The following is a 21,458-nucleotide window of genomic DNA, read 5'->3' on the forward strand; positions in this document are numbered from 1 at the left end:
TAGTCACTATATATATATATATATATATATATATATATATATATATATATACACGTTGGACATAAGAAAAGAAAAAGCCTTTGTTCATTCAATTTTATAAATCTCTATTCCCTCACTACTTGAGTAAAGAGAATCACCGCTCTTCCCATTATCCATATTGTCTTCCCTGTTTTGTCCTGACGAACCAACGACTTAATGCTCTTATATGAAAAAGGACTCGCCATATTTTAATCTCATTAATTTATTGTAAAAGAAAATCCAGTAAAAACATGCTAAATAGCTTTTAACATTTTAATACATCTTTCATTATAAAGTAATACTATTTAATTAAGACACGCCGTGCGAGTTAAAACTACTAGCAAATATGGCGAATTTTTTCCTACACTGGAACAGAACGTAAGATCGTTGATCCTCCAGTAGGATAAAAAGGAAAAAAATGAATAAAGAGAGGCTTTAAATTCTTTTCAATCAAACTTGTTGTAATTATAGAATGCTGCCGATATATATATATATATATATATATATATATATATATATATATATATATGTATATATATATATATATATATATATATATGCATGTGTGTGCGCGCGTGTGTATGTGAGAGAAGATATATTCACAATGACTACTCAGCAATACACTTCGATAGTGTTGAATAATATATTTGTAGTCAAGCTAACTCCATATATATATATATATATATATATATATATATATATATATATATATATATATATATAATGCGAATATGTTTGTGACTATGTAGGTACATACGTTGTTTTTACACTTCGGTCCGTATCTATTAGGTTTGTAGTCACGTATGTGCGGAGGGTAAAACATGTTCCAGATAGAAAGGTTATGTTTTCCTTTTCTTTTGATCCACGGATATTGAAGCCTGATTTATATTCTTGTAACTAAAAATCGATATCCCAGCCTGACGTTTCATCAGGAGGGACCTCAGTGTCTTTTGTATATTGGTCAAAGTTGCTGTGATCACATTGGGATCGGATCTGGAAAAGATCAGAAGAAAGAAGAAATTAGTAAAAATCATAAAAATATGTACATATTTCACATTCGCAATATTATAAGGAAAAAAGGAAGAAAAAAACGCCCTTTCACATACGTTAACGTAAAAGTAGTTATATCCCGCCAAGAGGTTATAAATTTACACCAGGATTTTTACAGCTAAGAAACAATCCGATGTTATTTAATTTGTTTTCAGAAATCAATCATAGCATATGATGTTTTTCGCTGAAGTTACATAAAACCCATTTTAATCCTGGGACTTATGATGTAATTATATTATATGTATATAAGAATTAAATATTTATTATATATTTTGTTTATTTGTAACTCTAAATAATATTTTTTAATCATAGTCATTGCATTTAAGGTAATGCAATAACCATTATTAAAATATGTAATTTTCCTATTCATATTGGACATTGTATAAACATCATATATTTATTAATGTTCAATTCACAATTAAAAAAAAACACGTTCTTTTATTTTCTCATAAGAGAATGTGTTACAGATGTGTTTCCTCAGCAATCCTTAATAAACAGTAATATTTTTGAATGTGACAAACTCTTCAGACAATTCTATGGAGAAAAACCATTCACACACAATGTGAGATTATAACTAAAAACAATGGAAAGGTATACTTGGCAGCAACAGAATGACAATTCAAAGAGATTTCGTAATTAACCTAACATTCTTTTAAATTAAAAATCGATAATAAAACACACAAATAACAAGGAGAATGGCAATAATAACGAAAATATTAGTAATAACGGAATTAATAATTGAATCAGGAAATGTAAGAAGATAAAAATCACAGCATTAGGTGAATGGATTAGGAAACTTCGTAGAAATAAAACTGAATATAAATTAAAATAGTCCATACTAAGGAGGGGCTAGTAAGTATAAACCATTAGGTGAATGGATTAGGAAACTCCGTAGAAATAAAACTGAATATAAATTAAAATAGTCCATACTAAGGAGGGCTAGTAAGTATAAACCATTAGGTGAATGGATTAGGAAACTCCGTAGAAATAAAACTGCTTATAAATTAAAATAGTCCATACTAAGGAGGGCTAGTAAGTATAAACCATTAGGTGAATGGATTAGGAAACTCCGTAGAAATAAAACTGAATATAAATTAAAATAGTCCATACTAAGGAGGGCTAGTAAGTATAAACCATTAGGTGAATGGATTAGGAAACTCCGTAGAAATAAAACTGAATATAAATTAAAATAGTCCATACTAAGGAGGGCTAGTAAGTATAAACCATTAGGTGAATGGATTAGGAAACTCCGTAGAAATAAAACTGAATATAAATTAAAATAGTCCATACTAAGGAGGGCTAGTAAGTATAAACCATTAGGTGAATGGATTAGGAAACTCCGTAGAAATAAAACTGAATATAAATTAAAATAGTCCATACTAAGGAGGGCTAGTAAGTATAAACCATTAGGTGAATGGATTAGGAAACTCCGTAGAAATAAAACTGCTTATAAATTAAAATAGTCCATACTAAGGAGGGCTAGTAAGTATAAACCATTAGGTGAATGGATTAGGAAACTCCGTAGAAATAAAACTGAATATAAATTAAAATAGTCCATACTAAGGAGGGCTAGTAAGTATAAACCATTAGGTGAATGGATTAGGAAACTCCGTAGAAATAAAACTGAATATAAATTAAAATAGTCCATACTAAGGAGGGCTAGTAAGTATAAACCATTAGGTGAATGGATTAGGAAACTCCGTAGAAATAAAACTGAATATAAATTAAAATAGTCCATACTAAGGAGGGCTAGTAAGTATAAACCATTAGGTGAATGGATTAGGAAACTCCGTAGAAATAAAACTGAATATAAATTAAAATAGTCCATACTAAGGAGGGCTAGTAAGTATAAACCATTAGGTGAATGGATTAGGAAACTCCGTAGAAATAAAACTGAATATAAATTAAAATAGTCCATACTAAGGAGGGCTAGTAAATATAAACCATTAGGTGAATGGATTAGGAAACTCCGTAGAAATAAAACTGCTTATAAATTAAAATAGTCCATACTAAGGAGGGCTAGTAAGTATAAACCATTAGGTGAATGGATTAGGAAACTCCGTAGAAATAAAACAGAATATAAATTAAAATAGTCCATACTAAGGAGGGCTAGTAAGTATAAACCATTAGGTGAATGGATTAGGAAACTCCGTAGGAATAAAACTGAATATAAATTAAAATAGTCCATACTAAGGAGGGCTAGTAAGTATAAACCATTAGGTGAATGGATTAGGAAACTCCGTAGGAATAAAACTGAATATAAATTAACATAAGTATATTAAGTATAAACCAAATAAACCGAAAAGATGTAACCTCAGTATCCTTTAATCATATCACATATTAACATCTAATGAACTATTTATTAAATGAGCTCCTGGATGTAGTGCAATGATGACAAACTTCTAAGTAGAGGAATAAAGCACTGATAACAATATTCTTCTTTAATCTATATAGCTTATAAACACAACATAAATATGACAATTAAAAAAACTCGGAGGTAAGATAGATAACAAGGATAGACCATATAAAGAAAGAAATGCTTTAGCTAGATACTACAGAAATGTATCGTTAAAATTAAAAAGAATACACAAATATAGTAAAATAAAAACAATCCCAAATTAGCCTGCAAATATAAATAAGTAAAGGGATAAAACTAAGCCAAGGGTATATTAGGAAAAGTAAATTAGAGTGATCTCCCCTGGATCTCCTAGCGTATATATAACAAAACAGCATATTTTCTCGCAGACACATAAACAAATACATCCCAAGGATATTGTAGTTTTTAATACAGAGCAATTTAAATTGAATTACATTGGTTACATAACGAACACATCGGGAAACTAAAAATCCACCTTTCCTATTCCAGTTCTATAAGTCAACACCTAAAAGATCATGGCTACCCATACTCAGAATGTAAGAAAATTATGATTGAAAACATTAAAATCTTACATAATAATCCCAAGGTAAAACGACTCAAAATTCTAGAGGCTTTGTATACAAAAATGAAATGTTCAACAATAAATGATATTAACTATGAATCCAGTCGTAATATTTTAAAAGGCCCAGTTTAACTTAATTAACGATGAGTAGGTGAGAGTGAAGAATATGGAAAAAGATTGTAGATTTTATCATATTGCAATTTTAATAGACCTGATTTTATATCATACAAACAGCAAATTGGACACACCTTAAACACATGGCCACCTCTCCGTAAAACGTACTTTTTTTTAATAAATAATCTCACGTTTTAAAGTTTTGTCAGCAGACAAACTCCTGAAGACGACTGCGGTTTTAGTAAAAAAGCGCTAGCAGAAACAATGCAACAACATGCAACATATGGATTCTACATGCAAATATTCGATAATGCTACAACAAAATTAATATGTAAATTGTACATGTTTTTAAACCGTCATTGAACATAAAAAGTCGTTATTTTCGACAATATATATATATATATATATATATGTGTGTGTGTGTGTGTGTGTGTGTATACTTTTACAGCCCACAACACTGTACCGATCATAGTCATACCTGACATGATGATAGTCTCTGACCTAGGGATGGTGGGCACTATTTTTAATGATCTAGGTCAAAGGTAAAGGTTGAGACTTTGCTAATATACACATATGGGGAAAAAGAGATTGTTATTTTCAAGAGACGAATTGTTAATTCTCAGATTTAAGAACAGAACAAATCAATATTTCAGACGTAATGATTGATTTTAGATTACACCGAGTCCATACCTTTGGAATAATTGGTGGAATTAATCTTTGTTTCTTTAAGCCATCCCAATCGAAACCTTGAAACCATCTGAAAAAAAATACAACAGATTAATATTTCAATAAAAATACCCACTCAGGTATAAAACCAATTCCAAAACTTAATTCAAGAAGTTTTATTTACTTTTAGTATCGAGCTGATTATTATTCTGGAATTTGAGTCTAAAACAGTGTTTCTGTCGGTAATTTAATGGGTCAGTTCTTTCATCAGAATTCTTGCAAATTGTTAGCATAGAAGCAGGTTTCCAGCAGTCAGGTAAGCAAGATGTGTTAAGGCACATGTTGTGAAGTTTGCAGGGACTGGAGCAACCTCAACGGAGTATTTTTATAATAGCACAGCTGCGATGAGATCGGGATCACATGCTTTTGAGGTGTCTAGAGTTTTGATATTATCATGCATTTGAGAAGGAGTGATTTTCAGATCATCTAGCATCTGCTCGCAAAGATAAGGAAGGGAGTGGTTTGCTGGGATTAATGTAGAGTTTGAATCAGACCGACTGGCAAGCATGTGGACCTTCTCGATTGCAACTAACCTCATGACTGGGTGATAGTGGGAGGAGGGTTGTTGATTGCCATTATTTACCACAATTTTGTAGAACTTTCAGAAATCGTGGGTTCCTAATTCCTTCGATTCGTTTTCTGGTGGTTTCAGTATATACTCCCATAGCTAATTCTTTCTTGCAATTACTTCTAGCTTTTATAAACTTTTGTCTGTTTGTATTGAATTTATGTTGGTTAAATCTGCGGTCTGCATGCTGCTTTTGAGCAATAGCAACTGTACAAGTAGAAGTAAACCATTGTGGAGAGAGGGTTTGCTATAAAATTTCCGCTTCAATTGCTGTTTTGAACCATTCAGTGGTCTTATTTGCACACTGTTCAACGAGAAGAGCAAAATATTTCCCCATATTGCATCTCTGATAACTGATGGCTTCTCAGTCAACTTTCTTGTAATATCTTGTTGTTTTGACAAAATACTCGTCAGTTTTGGGTGGAGAATTTAGGAAGATTTCTACCATTATCACAGCGTGATCAGCATTCCCGAGTAGGCTATTGGTATTAGTTATATAATCATCAGGAACTGTAGTCAGAAATAGATCTAGAAGTGAGGCATGTTGATCTTGCTGATCTGAAAACGTGTTGGAAACATAACTGTCTGTGAGAGGGAATGAGGTATAGAGAAGCTACGTGTTATGCTACCAGTTACATCTGTGTAAGTAGAGAATCCAAGCCAATTACTGTGGTGGACATTGAAGCCACCAAGTACATGTACTTGTGCACTAGTATGGAGAAAGGTGGCTGTATGTATGCTGTCAGAGGCTTTGCTGATTAGGGTTCAGTCCTGGGTCGAGGGAGAGCTAATTCTATGTTGCATGTTAAGTCTGAAGCACATAAAGCCCTGATCGTCTGATTCTAGTTTTGTTTCTTTAGTCAAGGGGAGGGTGTTTCGAATATAGACTCCAAGCCCGTGCATATGCCGGTCTGAGTCATTACGGCAAAGTGGGAAATAAGCAGGCATGTTAAAGTGGTTAGAGGGATAGAGGAGTGTAGGTCAGTTTCAATTAGCGCTAAGATATCAGGGGTGTTTGCTAGGAGATCTGATTCAACATCATTTAAATTAGTTTGCAAACCATTAATTTGCTATAGGAAGGTCGTCGGCCAGGACTGAGGAGCCCCCCCCATTGTTTTATGCTAAGACGTATAAGGTCAGTAACACTGGTTTAGCTACAGAGTTTCCCTCCCCTTAGACGGATGACCTCAGAAGATCTACGGGTCCATCAGCACCGAGAGGGTTAGTTCCGTGCCTGGGTCCTGAACCAGATATTTCTGCGACCCCGCAAGGGATGTTAATGTTAATAGGTTAGTTATTAAAGGTTGCATATCTACTGAAAAAGTGCACTCCTCAAAATAAGTAAAACTAACATTACTATGCTTTCCATTTCATTGTTACTGGAATAGGGGATAAGTAAAAATTCATGCAGTGGAAGCAACTAAATTTGCAACTGTTTGGTTTGAGATGGAAGAGTTAATATTTGATTAAAATATTGTTCATGTATTAGTTTAAGAATAGGATTGCATGTAAAAGTATGATTAAATTGATATTAGGGATTAAAATAAAATTTGATGGCCGAACTCTGGATATTTAAGACGATAGGATGGATAATAAAATGTATCTACTCAATATAGGTTCAAATAGCGACATATGATTTGAAATGGCGTTTAATTAAGTATAAATAGAAGTATGGACACATTTACTGTAGATACGAACACATAGAATTGTAGATATTAAGTGTAGATCTTAATAGGATTCTGACGTTTTTTAAAATTCGAAATTGTGTTTTGCATAACAAGGAGTATCGGCTCAGTTTTTTTTTGTATTACTTTTTGTATTATAATACTTTCGCCCATCTAAGGGAAATCGATATAGAGATTGCTATTTAATGGAGATCACTTTAAATCTAAGTAGAAATTTATGGCTAATAATATCTATTTTATAGCTAATAATATCTATTTTATAGCTATTTATAGCTAATAATATCTATTTTATAGCTAAGCTGTAAGATAAAACTATACATTAATATATGCCTTAGGAAGTCAGAAGTTCATTATCCTGTTAACTAATTCTGTTAACTAATTCTGTTAGCTAATTCTGTAGAAATGTTAAAGCTTTGTCGTCTTATACACGTTATGAATTCGGTCAACTAGTCCATAGAAATATACATTCATAACGATCTCAGTTCACTGCTTATGAGATTTTTCTAATTTAAATTTTTCAAGTATTTTTGATACATTTTAGGTGAGTATTAACAACCTTGTCTTCTTTGTAATTCATTCTTTTGTTCTTGCTACTATAGATAGCCGTCAACCATGCGTTACTTGTCTATTTTAACGTTGAATAGGCAGGTATTTTTTATCAACTTTTCAAGGCACTTCTAAAATTTATGAATGAAAGTGCTAAGAGGTGCCTTTTATACGTTTCCAAACTTTTTTTTACACACGTTTAAAACTGTCGTATACCCTTGAAAATGAGATGATCGATCATTTTTTATATTTTCAAGTTCAAATGAACAGCTACAGCAGGTATTGCAATACACCCTACTAAAGTCTGATTGTCACTTCCAATGCAATCTGGGACGTGGTAGCACGTTAGAAGAATGATAGACAATAAAATTATGTTTTAAACTTGAAAAAATGCCACATAAACATATGGAATGCTTCAGACTTCTTTTTGGATCATCTGGCATGAATCGGGTATCAGTTTTTGAGTGACATAAGAGACTCAAGGAAGGCAGGGAGTCTGTGGGAAGAGTAAGGGAGTCAGAACACCAGAGTTGATTGGCCAAATAAAGAATTTCATGGATACGGACCAACGTGTATCTATAGAGACAAAAAGTGCACAGTTTGACGTCAGTGTGAGAACTGTTCACTGAAGATTCGAAAGACTTGCGCAAAATTTGTTGCAAGGATGATTCATCCTTGTCACAGACTCTTTGACAAAGTACTTGATCCTCCTTATAGCGCATACCTTGGTCCCTAGGACTTTTGATTGTTCACCTATGTTTTTGCTTACATTTTATTTCATATAAGTTTATTTATTGGTTAATTAATTAATTATTATAATTTTCATCGTCATTTTTGTAATTGTTGTTGTTAATATTATTTATTTTTAATGTGTTCTTATCCTAAGATAAAATATTTGTGTGTACATACGTTTGCTATCACCCCTGCTCAGGTACACGCTATCATAAAAACACTTACACTTCAAAAACATGTGCACCCGATCTCATCCCAGCTGTGCTATTAAAAAAATGCTAAGCCGAAGTAGCTCCAGCTCTCTCCAAATTCTACAACAAATGCCTTAATGAAGCATGCTTTCCGAGCTGTTGGAAAACTGCTTCTGTGGTACCAGTATTCAAGAATTCTGGCGAAAGAACTGACCCATCTCATTATCGCCTACTTAGCCTCCTCCCACTTTTCGCCCAAATATTTGAGACCATAATTAACCATGCTCTTATCCGGCATCTTACAGATGCTAAACTTCTGACTGACAAACAATATGGATTTAGACAAGCCCGTTCCACAGCATACATCCTCACTGTAATCTCTGAACGTATATACCATTCACTGGACAAAGCGGGGGAGGGCAGAGCGGTAGCTCTAGATATATCTAAGGCTTTTGACAGGGTATGGCATGAGGGTCTCCTCAGGAAAATTAAATCATACGGTATCACTGGTAGAATACTTAGCATAATTAAATCCTTCTTAGATAAGAGAAAAATCCAGGTTGTCCTCGACGATCGTAGAGTGTGATATAAATGCGGGAGTGCCTCAGGGGTCTATCCTTGGGCTTCTATTGTTCCTAATATTTATTAATAACCTCCCTGACAAAACTGCCTCTGAGATGGGTATATATGCTGATGACACCACACTCTATAACAGGCATGACAGGAAAACAAATGAACACATAACTAAAGAAATGGCAAAAACACTAGGGGATGACCTCCGATCTGTAGTAGAATGGGGACATAAATGGATGGTCACATTCAATGCCGCCAAGACTAAACTGGTTTCCTTCAATAATTACAAGAAACCTTCTCTGCCACCAATAGCAATGACCAGTGACTCCCTGTCTGAGAGTACATCTTTCAAACTGCTTGGCCTAACGTTCACAGGAAACATGAGTTGGAACAATTATATTGAAAACATTGCCGGGGCCGCAACGAAAAAGGTAGGCTCTCTCTACCGGGCTAGAAGACTACTGACACCTGAAAGTATCCTGTACCTCTATAAGGCCACCATTCGCCCATGTATGGAGTATTGTTGTCACATTTGGGCTGGTGCATCTGCTACTAGTCTCTCGCTCCTAGACAAGGTTCAAAAGAGAGTCGCCAATCTGATAGGCCCTGAACTGGCATCTAAGCTTCAGCCTCTGTCCCATCGACGAAACGTTACATCCCTCTGCCTGTTCTACACGTATTTTAATGGTGAATGCTCATGACGAACTGCAGACATACACACCCTCGACAAACCCGACAGGCAGCTAAATCCCACCCCCACACAGTAGAGATCCCTAGATGTAAAAGATCTTTCTACTCCAGTAGTTTCTTCCCCAGAACCGCTAGACTCTAGAATTCCATTCCAGTTCCCTGCTTCCCTAACTGTTCTAACATGCAGAAGTTCAAGTGTAACGTCAACCGACATCTTGCTGCCCAAATCCCAACAAAGTGACCCAGCAGTTGCTGCCCCTGATAGTAGCCCCCTACACCAAAGTGGCAATGTGCCTTTTTTGGGGTGAAAATGTAATTAAAAAAAATATAATTTCTACAATTTAATAAGTTTTGGGATTCTTTAAAATTTAGAATAGCTTATTTCTTATTCAAACATAGCGAACACAGGTCGTGCCAGTTCTACTGCTGATTTGCGATGATATTTTCCACTCGACTATCGAGGAGCTTCCTTATTTATTTATTTTTTTTTGAGCTCCGAGTAGTGTATTGTTAATGCTGTTTTTACTCGGCGTGTTTTGTTTTTGAAGGCATTTCTGTGGTTTTAATATGTTTTTGAAATCGAATGAGGCCATTATTGCGCAATATTTTTGTTATTTGTTTTTTCTTTGGTAAACATTGCAGCCTGGTAAACAAAGTTTTTAATAGATATTTATTTCGTTGCAGATAGAGTGATTCAGTTCTACAGTTAAAATTTTTCCACATTTTGTTAGTATTTTTATTTCTATTGGGATTCGGGTCATTACTATTTATAATAAAATATTTGGGGGCTTTTTTGCGTTATTTTTGTTGTTGTTATGGAACTTTTTATATTGATTTTGTTATTATCTTTCCTTAATTCTATTTAATATTTTATTAATATATGTTTTTATGGTCATCTCTAACTTTTCACAACAGCTTTAAGAGAGTTTTAGATTATTTTTATTACAAACTAGCGAAAGCGCTCGGTCGTATAATTCGCTTAAGTATATGTTAATTTTTTCATATTTCGGATTCATTATGACAGAACCAATCCTTTATTAAATATTATGTATAAATATGCATACATCTGGTTTTTAAAGTTAAAAAAAAAATTAGTTGGATGCTATCAGCTAGAACCAACCAAAAACATTTAGCACTTAAGCGGCCTTCCATCGAGTGATATTTACAATAAAATCACCTCAAGCTATGAACGATAGAATCTTCATGCAAGCTTCAATTTTATGTCCGGGTTATTTTTTAAATAATTTTTTACATTTCCTATATTTTTTCACTCGTTGTTTTTAAAGGACATGCACATCTCTGCAATTTATTACTATAATAAAGTATGGTTTCATTTAATGTCATAAGTAGCAAATTCTAGCATTATACTTTATAGAATAATACTTTCCTGATTTCTCCCTTTCCTCTGACGAGAAGGATAGCTAGAATAACATTCTTTGAAACTCCACGGAATAAGGACTTTTTAAAATTGTTTTTTGGCGTATTCAGTCGAACAATACATTTAATTGTAAATTTCAACTTACAGTTTTAATTTTTTCTCTCTGTCTCTCTTATATATATATATATATATATATATATATATATATATATATATATATATATATATATATATGCATTAATTGAAGTTCAACCCGATGCATTACTGATGTAAGACATTAGAGAACCCATTCAACCGGTGTCACCAGCTTTGGATATCGCATAGTCATACGATATTTAACAAGAAAACCTATTGTCGGTTATGGCTCGCTAAAAACCTCCTGCAGCTATCAACGACTCAGTATATGATGACGTCGGTGTGTGTATAATGTTTTTGGTTAGTGAATCCTATGCCGAGGTGATCGCGTTCACCACGACTTGAATGTCTTTATTGATCGACAAATCCTAGTGAAAGCAGAAAAACGAGACGCACACAGGGTGTGATTATCAGTTACGCACATTCGGGTTCTGCTTTGTCGATATTGGCATGAGCGCTTTTAGGCACGGATCCAGTTTAGCAAACTACACATTTTTTAAAACAAGCTAAGAAGGCTGTTACTTAGAGTAGCTTATGTTGTCGTATCGAATTTTGACACCAGTATAATGCCTTTGAATATCTTCGTCTACAACAAAGTAAAAATATATACAAATATGAATTATCAAATAAAGTTCAAAACTATATATTTTTTTCTACAGGATGCTACTTATTTGAAAACATCTTTTTTTCGTTGCTAATATAAACGTTTATAAGTTTTAAAACCTTATAGTGAGTACGAAATAAAGCTGAAAACGGGTGATAAATGTATTTAAACCTTTCAAACATCTGATAGGTTTTGAAATTTTAATTGTAATAGGAATAGTAATTGTCTAGTTACAATTAGGCAATATATATATATATATATATATATATATATATATATTTGTAGTCATCGACATACAGTCCTGTTTCATTGTATCACAACTCATCAGTGCCGCTAGACTAGCACCTCTCCCAAGCTAAGGAGTGAACTTAGAACCGTCGTGTTGACAGTCGACAGTGTATATATATATATATATATATATATATATATATATATATATATATATATATATATATATATATATAAATATATATAATTATTTCCACAGCCCAAAGAACGCCGCAGCTCACAACAGCCATGCCAGCCAACAAACCGGAAGTCTAATACTCATGTGGGCTCATCAGTCAGAGATATCTGCACCCGGAATTTGAAACTCGAGCCTCCAGCATGCGTGGAAAGCACTCTACCAACTGAGTCTGGCTGACTGATATATATATATATATATATATATATATATATATATATATATATATATATATATATATATATATATATATATATATATATATATATATATAAGGTCAAAATGTCTCCGTGTGTGTCTGCCTGTGTGTGTACATTTCTCTACTAAATAACTCTGTGAATTTTCGGTCTGCAGACTCGAAATTTGATGTACGGGGTATTGAGAAATTTTGCTGTTAAGAGGTCAACGATTTTACCTGTGAAAACTCTACCAAACTCCTCTGCCAATTTGGGTCTAGCCACTTTAAATTTTAGATATAGGTTAATTGGACAAGGATCTTACTTGATAATTTGATTTGATCCAAAAACAATAAATGCTAACGGGTAAAAAATTGCGGTCAAAAATGAAAAAAATTGACCTCTGCGGTCTCTACGAAATTACTCAGCCAATTCTGTGTCTAAACATTTGATATTTTACATAAAGTGAATTCAGACAGTGGACAAGCTGTTTAATTGTTTTTTTTGGCCGAAACGTTTGCTGCCAAGTGGTCAAAGTTCAAAAGATTCAGACTATTAAGCCAATTTATGTTCTTAACATTTTAAATTTTTCATAAAGGCTATTCAGACATGCAGCAGGATTTTTATTCAGTTTTTTGAGCGAAAATTTTGCTGCCAAGAGGTCAAAGTTGAAAGAGTTGACCTTTACAAGTTCGACCAAATTTCTCCGCCAATTTTTGTTCTAAACACTTGAAATTATAGATATAGGTTACTTGGACATCAATCAAACCTTTTAATTTAATTTGAGCTTAAAACAATAGATGTTAAGGGGTAAAAATTGGGGTCAAAGTTAAAAAAAATTGACTTCTGCAGTCTCTATCAACATTTCTGTAAGGTAGTCAAGGAAGCCTATTATATAGAAAGGTATTACGGTACATATGCAGACTTTTTAATATATGCATATGCACATAAAGTTATGAACAGTACACAGATCCCAAGCAAAGCCGGGCTGAACTGCTAGTACATATATATATATATATATATATATATATATATATATATATATATATATATGTATATACGGCATAATCACGTTGACACACCGGTTCTCGTCAGATCACCGAATTTAAGCAACGTTGAGCCTGGCTAATACCAGATGGGTGACCATTTGGGAATTCTAGGCGCTGTATGTGCTCTCCGCTTATCTCGGCATTGTTTCCAGTCGTCTTGTACCTCAAGTTGCCACTGGTATGCAACAATGTTGACTCAGGAGAGGCGTGGTTAGAGGTTGCGCAAGTCTGGCCACACAAATTTCACGCGCAGGCACCCTTACAGTGGGTATCCATAGTCTGTCAAGACTGAAGGAAGCCTTCATATACATACATATATATATATATATATATATATATATATATATATATATATATATATATTTATATATATATACTAGCAGTTCAATCGAGTCGTAGAAATTTCCAAGCTGGTATCTGGAGGCGCATTAATTCACTGGGAGAGATGCACCTCTAGTCTTTGTTAAGGCATGCATCTAGGAGAAGGAAACTGTGATGTACTGTCTACTTTGTCCGGTGGCAGACATCTGCACCAACGTCGAAATCGACGGGAGGGTCAATCATATATATATATATATATATATATATATATATATATATATATATATATATATATATATATATATATATACTAGCATTTAAAAAATGTATCCATTTTAAATGTGGAAATTGATGAATCGCACAGGTAAGAAATTCATTTTTATAGTATGAAAAGGTTAGTACTTGCAATTAAGAATAGAAAACTGGATCAAATGTTTGAAACATGCCTTCTTCATAAGATTAAGGGTGGTGGTGTTTGATCAACACTGCTGGGGAGCCATGATGTAATATACTGTTTTGTTTTTAAATCCCCGAAACAGTGTTTCATGGTAAACAACTGATGATCCCTTGAAAAATAAATTATTGGTATTATAGTAAATTCGAGAGCGAATTGATACAGTGATTACAGGTGATTAAATGACTTACTGACTAGATGGTTTTCTAACGAATGATAAAAAATATTCTTTTGTATAGTTTTAAAGGTTAAAAACTTCCGAGACTATATATATATATATATATATATATATATATATATATATATATATATATATATATATAGAGAGAGAGAGAGAGAGAGAGAGAGATATGTGTGTGTGTGTATACACATTTTGTGTATTGAAAATGTATTCAAATTAAAAAAAAAACTTTATGAAACTGTAAAGGAAAAAACACCAGGTCATGCGATGTGTTTTTAAAAATAACGAATCAAGAAAATTGAGATTCTTAGTTAGATTGCTAAGAGAAAGAGAAATATTAAAAAGAGAGATAAGTAACGAAGAGAGAAAGAAAGAATATAAAAAAACGAAAGTAGAGGGGATAAAGAGAGATAGACATAGTTTAGGATGAGACGAAAAAGAAAAATATTTTAGAACAGATAAAAATAGGTCAGTAAGTGTCACTTTGACCCAGTCATGAATATAATTCAGGTTGAAACATTTTAAATTTGAAAAAACGTAAAGTGGGATATGAGAATAGTGATGGTTTAACTAATTAATGGTGGTTTAACTTATTAATTATAACTTTATGCATACATATATATGCTTATATAAATGTATAAATGCATATACAAACATATATAAAAATATAGAATAAAAAATGAACTGATGTGAAATAATATTGAAAATGTGAAACTAAAGGTAAATACATACACAAACAAAAAGCACAGGACACACACATTTACAAAGACATAGATGTATATACAGATACACATATACATATATGAAGATGCTTACATATACATATTTTTTTTTACTTGAGGTCACAACTTATCAAGGCCCGAAGGCCATTCAGGGATAAGAGTTATTGCGTGTACAGTAATCAATGAGATAGTATTGTAGTAATCATTAGTATTGGGGGTTTTGATAGAGTGTCTTACTTAAGGGAGCGGTTTGTCAGGAGTTTGTTTATGTTGGACTTGAAGACGTCCAAGTTGTAGTCAGGTGGGAAACCGGCAAGCGGCAGAGAGTTCCACTGGCGTGCAGTTCTAAGAAAGAAGCTTTGCTCATGGAATCTACGTTTGGATTTAGGCACAGATAAAGAGTGGGGGAAATTTATTGACAGTAGTTTCAGCCAGACGGGTGTTTCTTGTGAAAGATTGGCCAGGGGGGCGGGCGAGGTATTCGAGCTCAGACGAGCACCTGCCATGAAAATAACGATAAAACAAAGACAGGCTCGCAACGTCTCTTCTGTGGGAGAGAGGTTGCACGGAAGAGAAAAGGGCATTCCCCACTAAAACAGGAAGTCTATTTTGTACTCTGTCAAGGCAGGATAGGCTGTTTTTAGCAGCTCCTACCCAGATGTGGCAGCAGTACTCCATCCTTGGACGTACTTGGCTTTTATACAGATAGAGAATTGCATCAGTAATGCGATATCTTCTGGAGCGGTAGAAGGATCCCACCATTTTCCCAGCGTCCATGGCAACAGATTTGATGTACGTGTCCCATTTCAGATCAGGAGTAAAGTTCAAACCCAGAAACTTGTCAAAACATGGAGCCTCCCCAAGACGAGAGCCATCTATTTCAATTGATGCCAAATGGGGATCAGAGCGTTGATGATGTAAAGATAGAAGCTTGGTTTTGGATGAGTTAAAAGTGACCAGCCACTTCTTCCCCCATTGTACCACGTGCTCAACATCAGAGGAGAGAGAATTAAAGAGAACTTTGTCATTTACAGCCTTTGATGTGTTTCCATAGATGGTCGTGTCATCAGCATAGATGTCAACGAATGATTTAAGTATGTGTTTTGGGAGATCATTGATGTAGATCAGGAAGAGAATTGTGCCCAGGATGGACCCCTGGGGGACTCCAGCATTAATACTGTGGGCCTCTGATTTCTGCCCATCAATCACTACTCTTATGAACCTATCAGAGAGAAATGATTTAATGATTGAGAAAACATTTCCAGTAATACCTTCGCTGGAAATCTTGTGAAATAGGCTCTTATGCCATACCTTATCGAAGGCCTTCGATATGTCAAGAGCAATTGCCCTGGAAAGGAAACCTTTGCCAAGAGATTCACTAATCCTATGTGATATAACCGTTAGCACATCTGCTGTAGATCTTGCAGAGCGGAAACCATATTGCATAAAACCATATACATAAAACCATATACATAAAATCACATATATAAAAACAAACACACTTATCCGTGGATATAATGACAGGGGTAGTGTACACCAACTCATTTATTTTCACAAAATGAAATAGGAAAATGCTTATATATTGAGTAAATTTATAGCCGTAGGTTTAAGTAATTTCGAATTGGTTGAATTTGAACTTTTTCTTATGTTTACATTGGGCAATACGTTCGCTCTTAGAATTAATTTAGCTGATACTTTGAGAGGTAAGAAATTATACATATAGTTTCCGATATGAAAATGTGCCAAGACTTACAACCTGCGGTGTAAGACTGACTTATAGAATCAATCTTCTATTGAATATTATGTATTACGAGGAATAATTTGCCCGGTGATCTAATCCGTAAAAACAATAAAAAGATAAAACATAATAATAATGATAATGCTGTTCATCACATTCAGTCTGTGTTTGTCAGCTGATATTTGGGTTTGATGATGAATGTCATGGACAATGCTCTTCTGATTAATGTTTCGTTTTAAAATATACCATAGAAATGATTTGATATAAAATATAACGAAGAAATGATTTGTTGTGATTCTAAATAGTGCCAGTCTTTTATCTTTTTAATTGAACCCATTAGTAGAGAAATAAAAGAGAAGGCTTGAACAGGGGATCATTCGATCCGTAGTCGAATGCTTAACATTACGCAATGTCTACAGATGACAATAATCTAGTTTTTTTTATAAGAAGAAATCATTTGATGAGATTTTATTATCTCCCTTTGCCGGTATAAGTAAAATATGCTTCTGTTAAAATTCTTTTCTTTTTAAGAACGAAAGACTAATTTTAGGATCGGGTATTTTTCGATTTTCGATACTTATTGAATGAATTTCTGTAGAAAAAATATCTCAGAACACTGCCAGAGATATAAATTACCTTTGTGTAAAATTTGCAAAACTTTGTCTCAGCTGTTTCGGAATCTATGAGGAAAGAACTCAAACACACACACACACACGCACACAAAGTGACTTTTTCCCAATCGGCGGCAATGGCGAGACCCTGCACTGATAATCCCCTGAAACTACTGTCAATGAAACACTAGTGCCTGTAGGTATTTAAAATTATCATATTAATAACTAGCAGTACCCGCTAATCGGCGTTGCCCGGTGGAAGCGCCTTCCCTCGAAAATCATTAAAGTACGGTTGCTGTTCTTGTTGGTTCTGCTGCCCAAGCCCAAGCTCTTCATGCTACGAACGACTTTCGGAATATACATCCACAACTCCCATGGTAAGAACGGTTATCGGAATGTGAAGAACGGGGAGAGAGATGGTGTAGCAAGGGTAATGAGCAACTCCCAGCCGTAAAAATAATTAAAAAAAAATAGAAGCGAAGGAAAAAGAAAAATATCAGCCGCAGTAGGCAGCCCGGGTGGAGAGAGGTGGAAGAAAAAAAAAACCAAACGACTAAAAATAGTTTGTTACAAATTTTTTTACCAAGCAGAAATTAATACAAGAACGAAAACATGTACACCTATCCTCAGGAAATAAAACGAAACTTCTTTCGTGTATTTATCATTTATTATAATTTTTATTACTGCAGTACTTGGTTTCAATTATTTCACTTATCAGCGTTAAAAAAGATGAAAAAAAAAACAAACTCCAAAAACAAATAAGAACCCCCCCCCAAACAAATGAAGGTTTATCATTTCATTTCGATACTAAAAACAAATAAAAAGGAGAAAAACCTCCAATAATACTGTTTGAAGTCGATAATAAAAATAACTGAGAAAGGTGGAGAAAAAACACGAAATGTTATACGTATTTATCGCAAGGTCTTACCCTGTTTAAATGTTAAAAAATAATAAAACAAAGGAAAAACAATCCGTTACGTGGGCACAAAGTTAAACCCCTGATTACGACGCGGCCCCGATAGCCACTGCCCCAAGGCTACGGCCACGACTACGGCCTTGAATTGACGTCGTGTTTTTTATTCACCCCCCCCCCCAAAAAAAACAAAAAAAAAAACGGGACTCGGTAATGTAATGAGGTTAATCCGTGACGATGACTTCATCTCTCTCTCTCACTGTTTCTCTCTTTCTCTCAGTGTCTGTCCCTCCCTCTAACGTTACGATGATCTTGTCTCTCCTTTTCTCTCTCTATCTGTCTGTCTCTCTTTCTGTTCCCATCTGTCTCTGTCTCACTCTTTCCTTTTCTCTCTCTCTCCCTCTCTCTGGTTTCGGTACAGTGTTCAAATGTAAAAAACCCAGATATAACTCTGCTTTGTTTCTGTCTCTGTATCTATCTCACTCTCTCACTCTCTCACCCTCTAAACACATTTAGGAAGGAGAGAGAGCGAGAGAGAGAGAGAGAGAGAGAAGCAAATACGTCTGTGCGGATCAGTAATCGCTTTATTTAATGTAAAACTCCGTCCGCCTGTATCATTAGACGCGATATTGAATAACGGCTTTCGCATTCGTTTACGTTTATGGAATTGTAATCTGGAATAAGGAATCGGTCTGATCTTCACCAATGCGAATAGCAGGAATATTACAAGGGAAATATTTTTTATTTTTATGATTCAGTTTCGAAGAGTGTAACCACAATATCCATACCATGTATATAAATCCCTGCGGTATTTATGGGAATCCGTAGGATGAATTCAGTAATAGGGGAAAATCGGCATTATTTACTCTAAAATTAATGCGATAGTGCTGGTGTAGCTCATTGGATAAAATCTAGGATTTTATTTGAACATCTCTAAGTATCAGAAAAATCTGTATAAAGTTACGTAAGATAATGGCTAATAGGCTAGTCATAGGAAATTTGTATGTGGTGTACACACACACACACACACACACACACACACACACACACACACACATATATATATATATTTGAATAAGGTGGTAGTTACCAACAATGTGTATTTTTTAACATTATTTTATTATTCCGTGTCTTGGTTTTTCATTGAGAATTCTGCTTGGATCATTGTAATAATGTTTTTAAATCATTGAAATCGTTTTTACGCGTTTCAGACGTTCTGTGAAGCGTCCTCGTCAGAAATTATTTTCAAATGTGTTGGAGATGTAAAAATGGCATTTTCGTAGTTCATTTGAAGTGTTTCCAAGGGGTTGAGGCGTGTAAATGTCTATTATTCATGGGCATTAGTCAGATTGAGATATGCTTATTTTGGAAAAAAATAATCATTTTGGAGTAAGCTTACTCCAAAATGCTTATTTTTTTCCAAAATCGACCTACAAAGTGTCCGAATAAGAATCTTAACCAGACAACCCTGTTCCCTGCATGTCTTTATTGGTATATATATATATATATATATATATATATATATATATATATATATATGTATTTGAGGGTGTGTATATGTAATATATATATATATTTGAGTTAACGAATACATTTATATCTAAAACTCACTGTTAAAATTTCCAATTGAATTATGTTCCTTTCGCCTGGGCCGAGTAAAAAAAATAGGCTTGTAGAGACCTGTCCCCTAGACACAGAATAATTTCTACTTGAGTATCTATTAACCTAATTAAAGTATATTGATTTATTTGATTTACAATAAATATTTAAAATGAATATTTTGTATCTCAATACAATCGGAAAAGACAACGGAAACTATATGTACACGAATAATCCTGTCGACATAAGAATCTTAAAGAATGCAGATATAAATACGGAACGATATAAACATGGACTTACTTGTTTTTCTTGATGTCTGATAATCCATTTTTACCGTATCCCAACCGCTCAGATGGATTCTCGCGACACAATTTCTTGATGAGCAAAATAGAATTTCGACTAAAACGTTTAGGAAACTCGATGACATCAATTCCTTTTAAGATAACGTTGTATGTTTTCATCGGATCATGGCCCGAAAATGGAGGCCTGCAGAAATAAAAATAAAAATAAAAATAATATATATATATGTATATATATATATATATATATATATATATATATATATATATATATATGTGTGTGTGTGTGTGTGTGTATGTGTGTAATTTTGTTTATTTATGAGAATATTATTAGCATATGCAACCATTTGAGATTAGTAGCTTGATAACACTGGATTTCGAGAAAATCGCGAATGAAACATGTATGCCCACAAGTAGCCAATAATCCTGAATAAATAAAGAAAATTATACGATAATACGATTTACGATTCTGCATGTTTTTATAAACACTGGAATTCCATGGGATTAACATTTAACAAACCGCAGCAATATAATTATGTGTGTGCGTGTATATATATATATATATATATATATATATATATATATATATATATATATATTCTTATATGTGGTGTGTATACGTATGCTTATATTTGAGTTAACAAACATAATTATATCTAAAGCACAAGGGAACTAATAACAAACTATACAAAAGGAATATAAGTAGGTAGAAAAATCAAAAGAAATCGAAATGTCTTTAAAAAAAGACGAACTTGTATGAGACGAATAAATATTACAATAGAAAAGTGAATGATCACAAAATAATTATAAAAAAATGTACACAAAATAATTATAATAAAATGTACACAGACTTACTATAATAATATAATGTACAAACATTCTGATTAGCAAACCATTTTACAAAGTTTAACTCAATAAAGAAATGACCGACGTTACAATGCAAACTGAAACTCTTGTATTAACTAAAAAATTGATGGGTCAAC

The 21,458-nt window shown here is 33.6% G+C and overlaps 1 protein-coding gene and 1 pseudogene across 1 annotated transcript in view; one reads left to right on the forward strand and one right to left on the reverse strand.

The window, feature by feature from the left end:
- Positions 1-868: 868 nt before the first annotated feature.
- Positions 869-21,458, reverse strand: part of LOC145292845 (cGMP-dependent protein kinase 1-like) — a 736,944-nt gene continuing 716,354 nt past the window's right edge. Inside the window, exons 15-17 of the mRNA XM_080138892.1 lie at positions 20,477-20,662; positions 4,812-4,878; positions 869-1,011 (exon numbers count right to left, since the gene is read on the reverse strand). Of these exons, the coding sequence (XP_079995018.1) occupies positions 916-1,011; positions 4,812-4,878; positions 20,477-20,662 (349 nt within the window). The 3' untranslated portion in view covers positions 869-915. The remainder of the gene's footprint in view (positions 1,012-4,811; positions 4,879-20,476; positions 20,663-21,458) is intronic.
- Positions 13,644-13,760, forward strand: LOC145293605 (5S ribosomal RNA; annotated as a pseudogene).

Source organism: Euprymna scolopes, chromosome 14 (assembly GCF_053919585.1).
Source record: "Euprymna scolopes isolate OS-2025 chromosome 14, ASM5391958v1, whole genome shotgun sequence".
NCBI classification, from domain to species: domain Eukaryota; kingdom Metazoa; phylum Mollusca; class Cephalopoda; order Sepiida; family Sepiolidae; genus Euprymna; species Euprymna scolopes.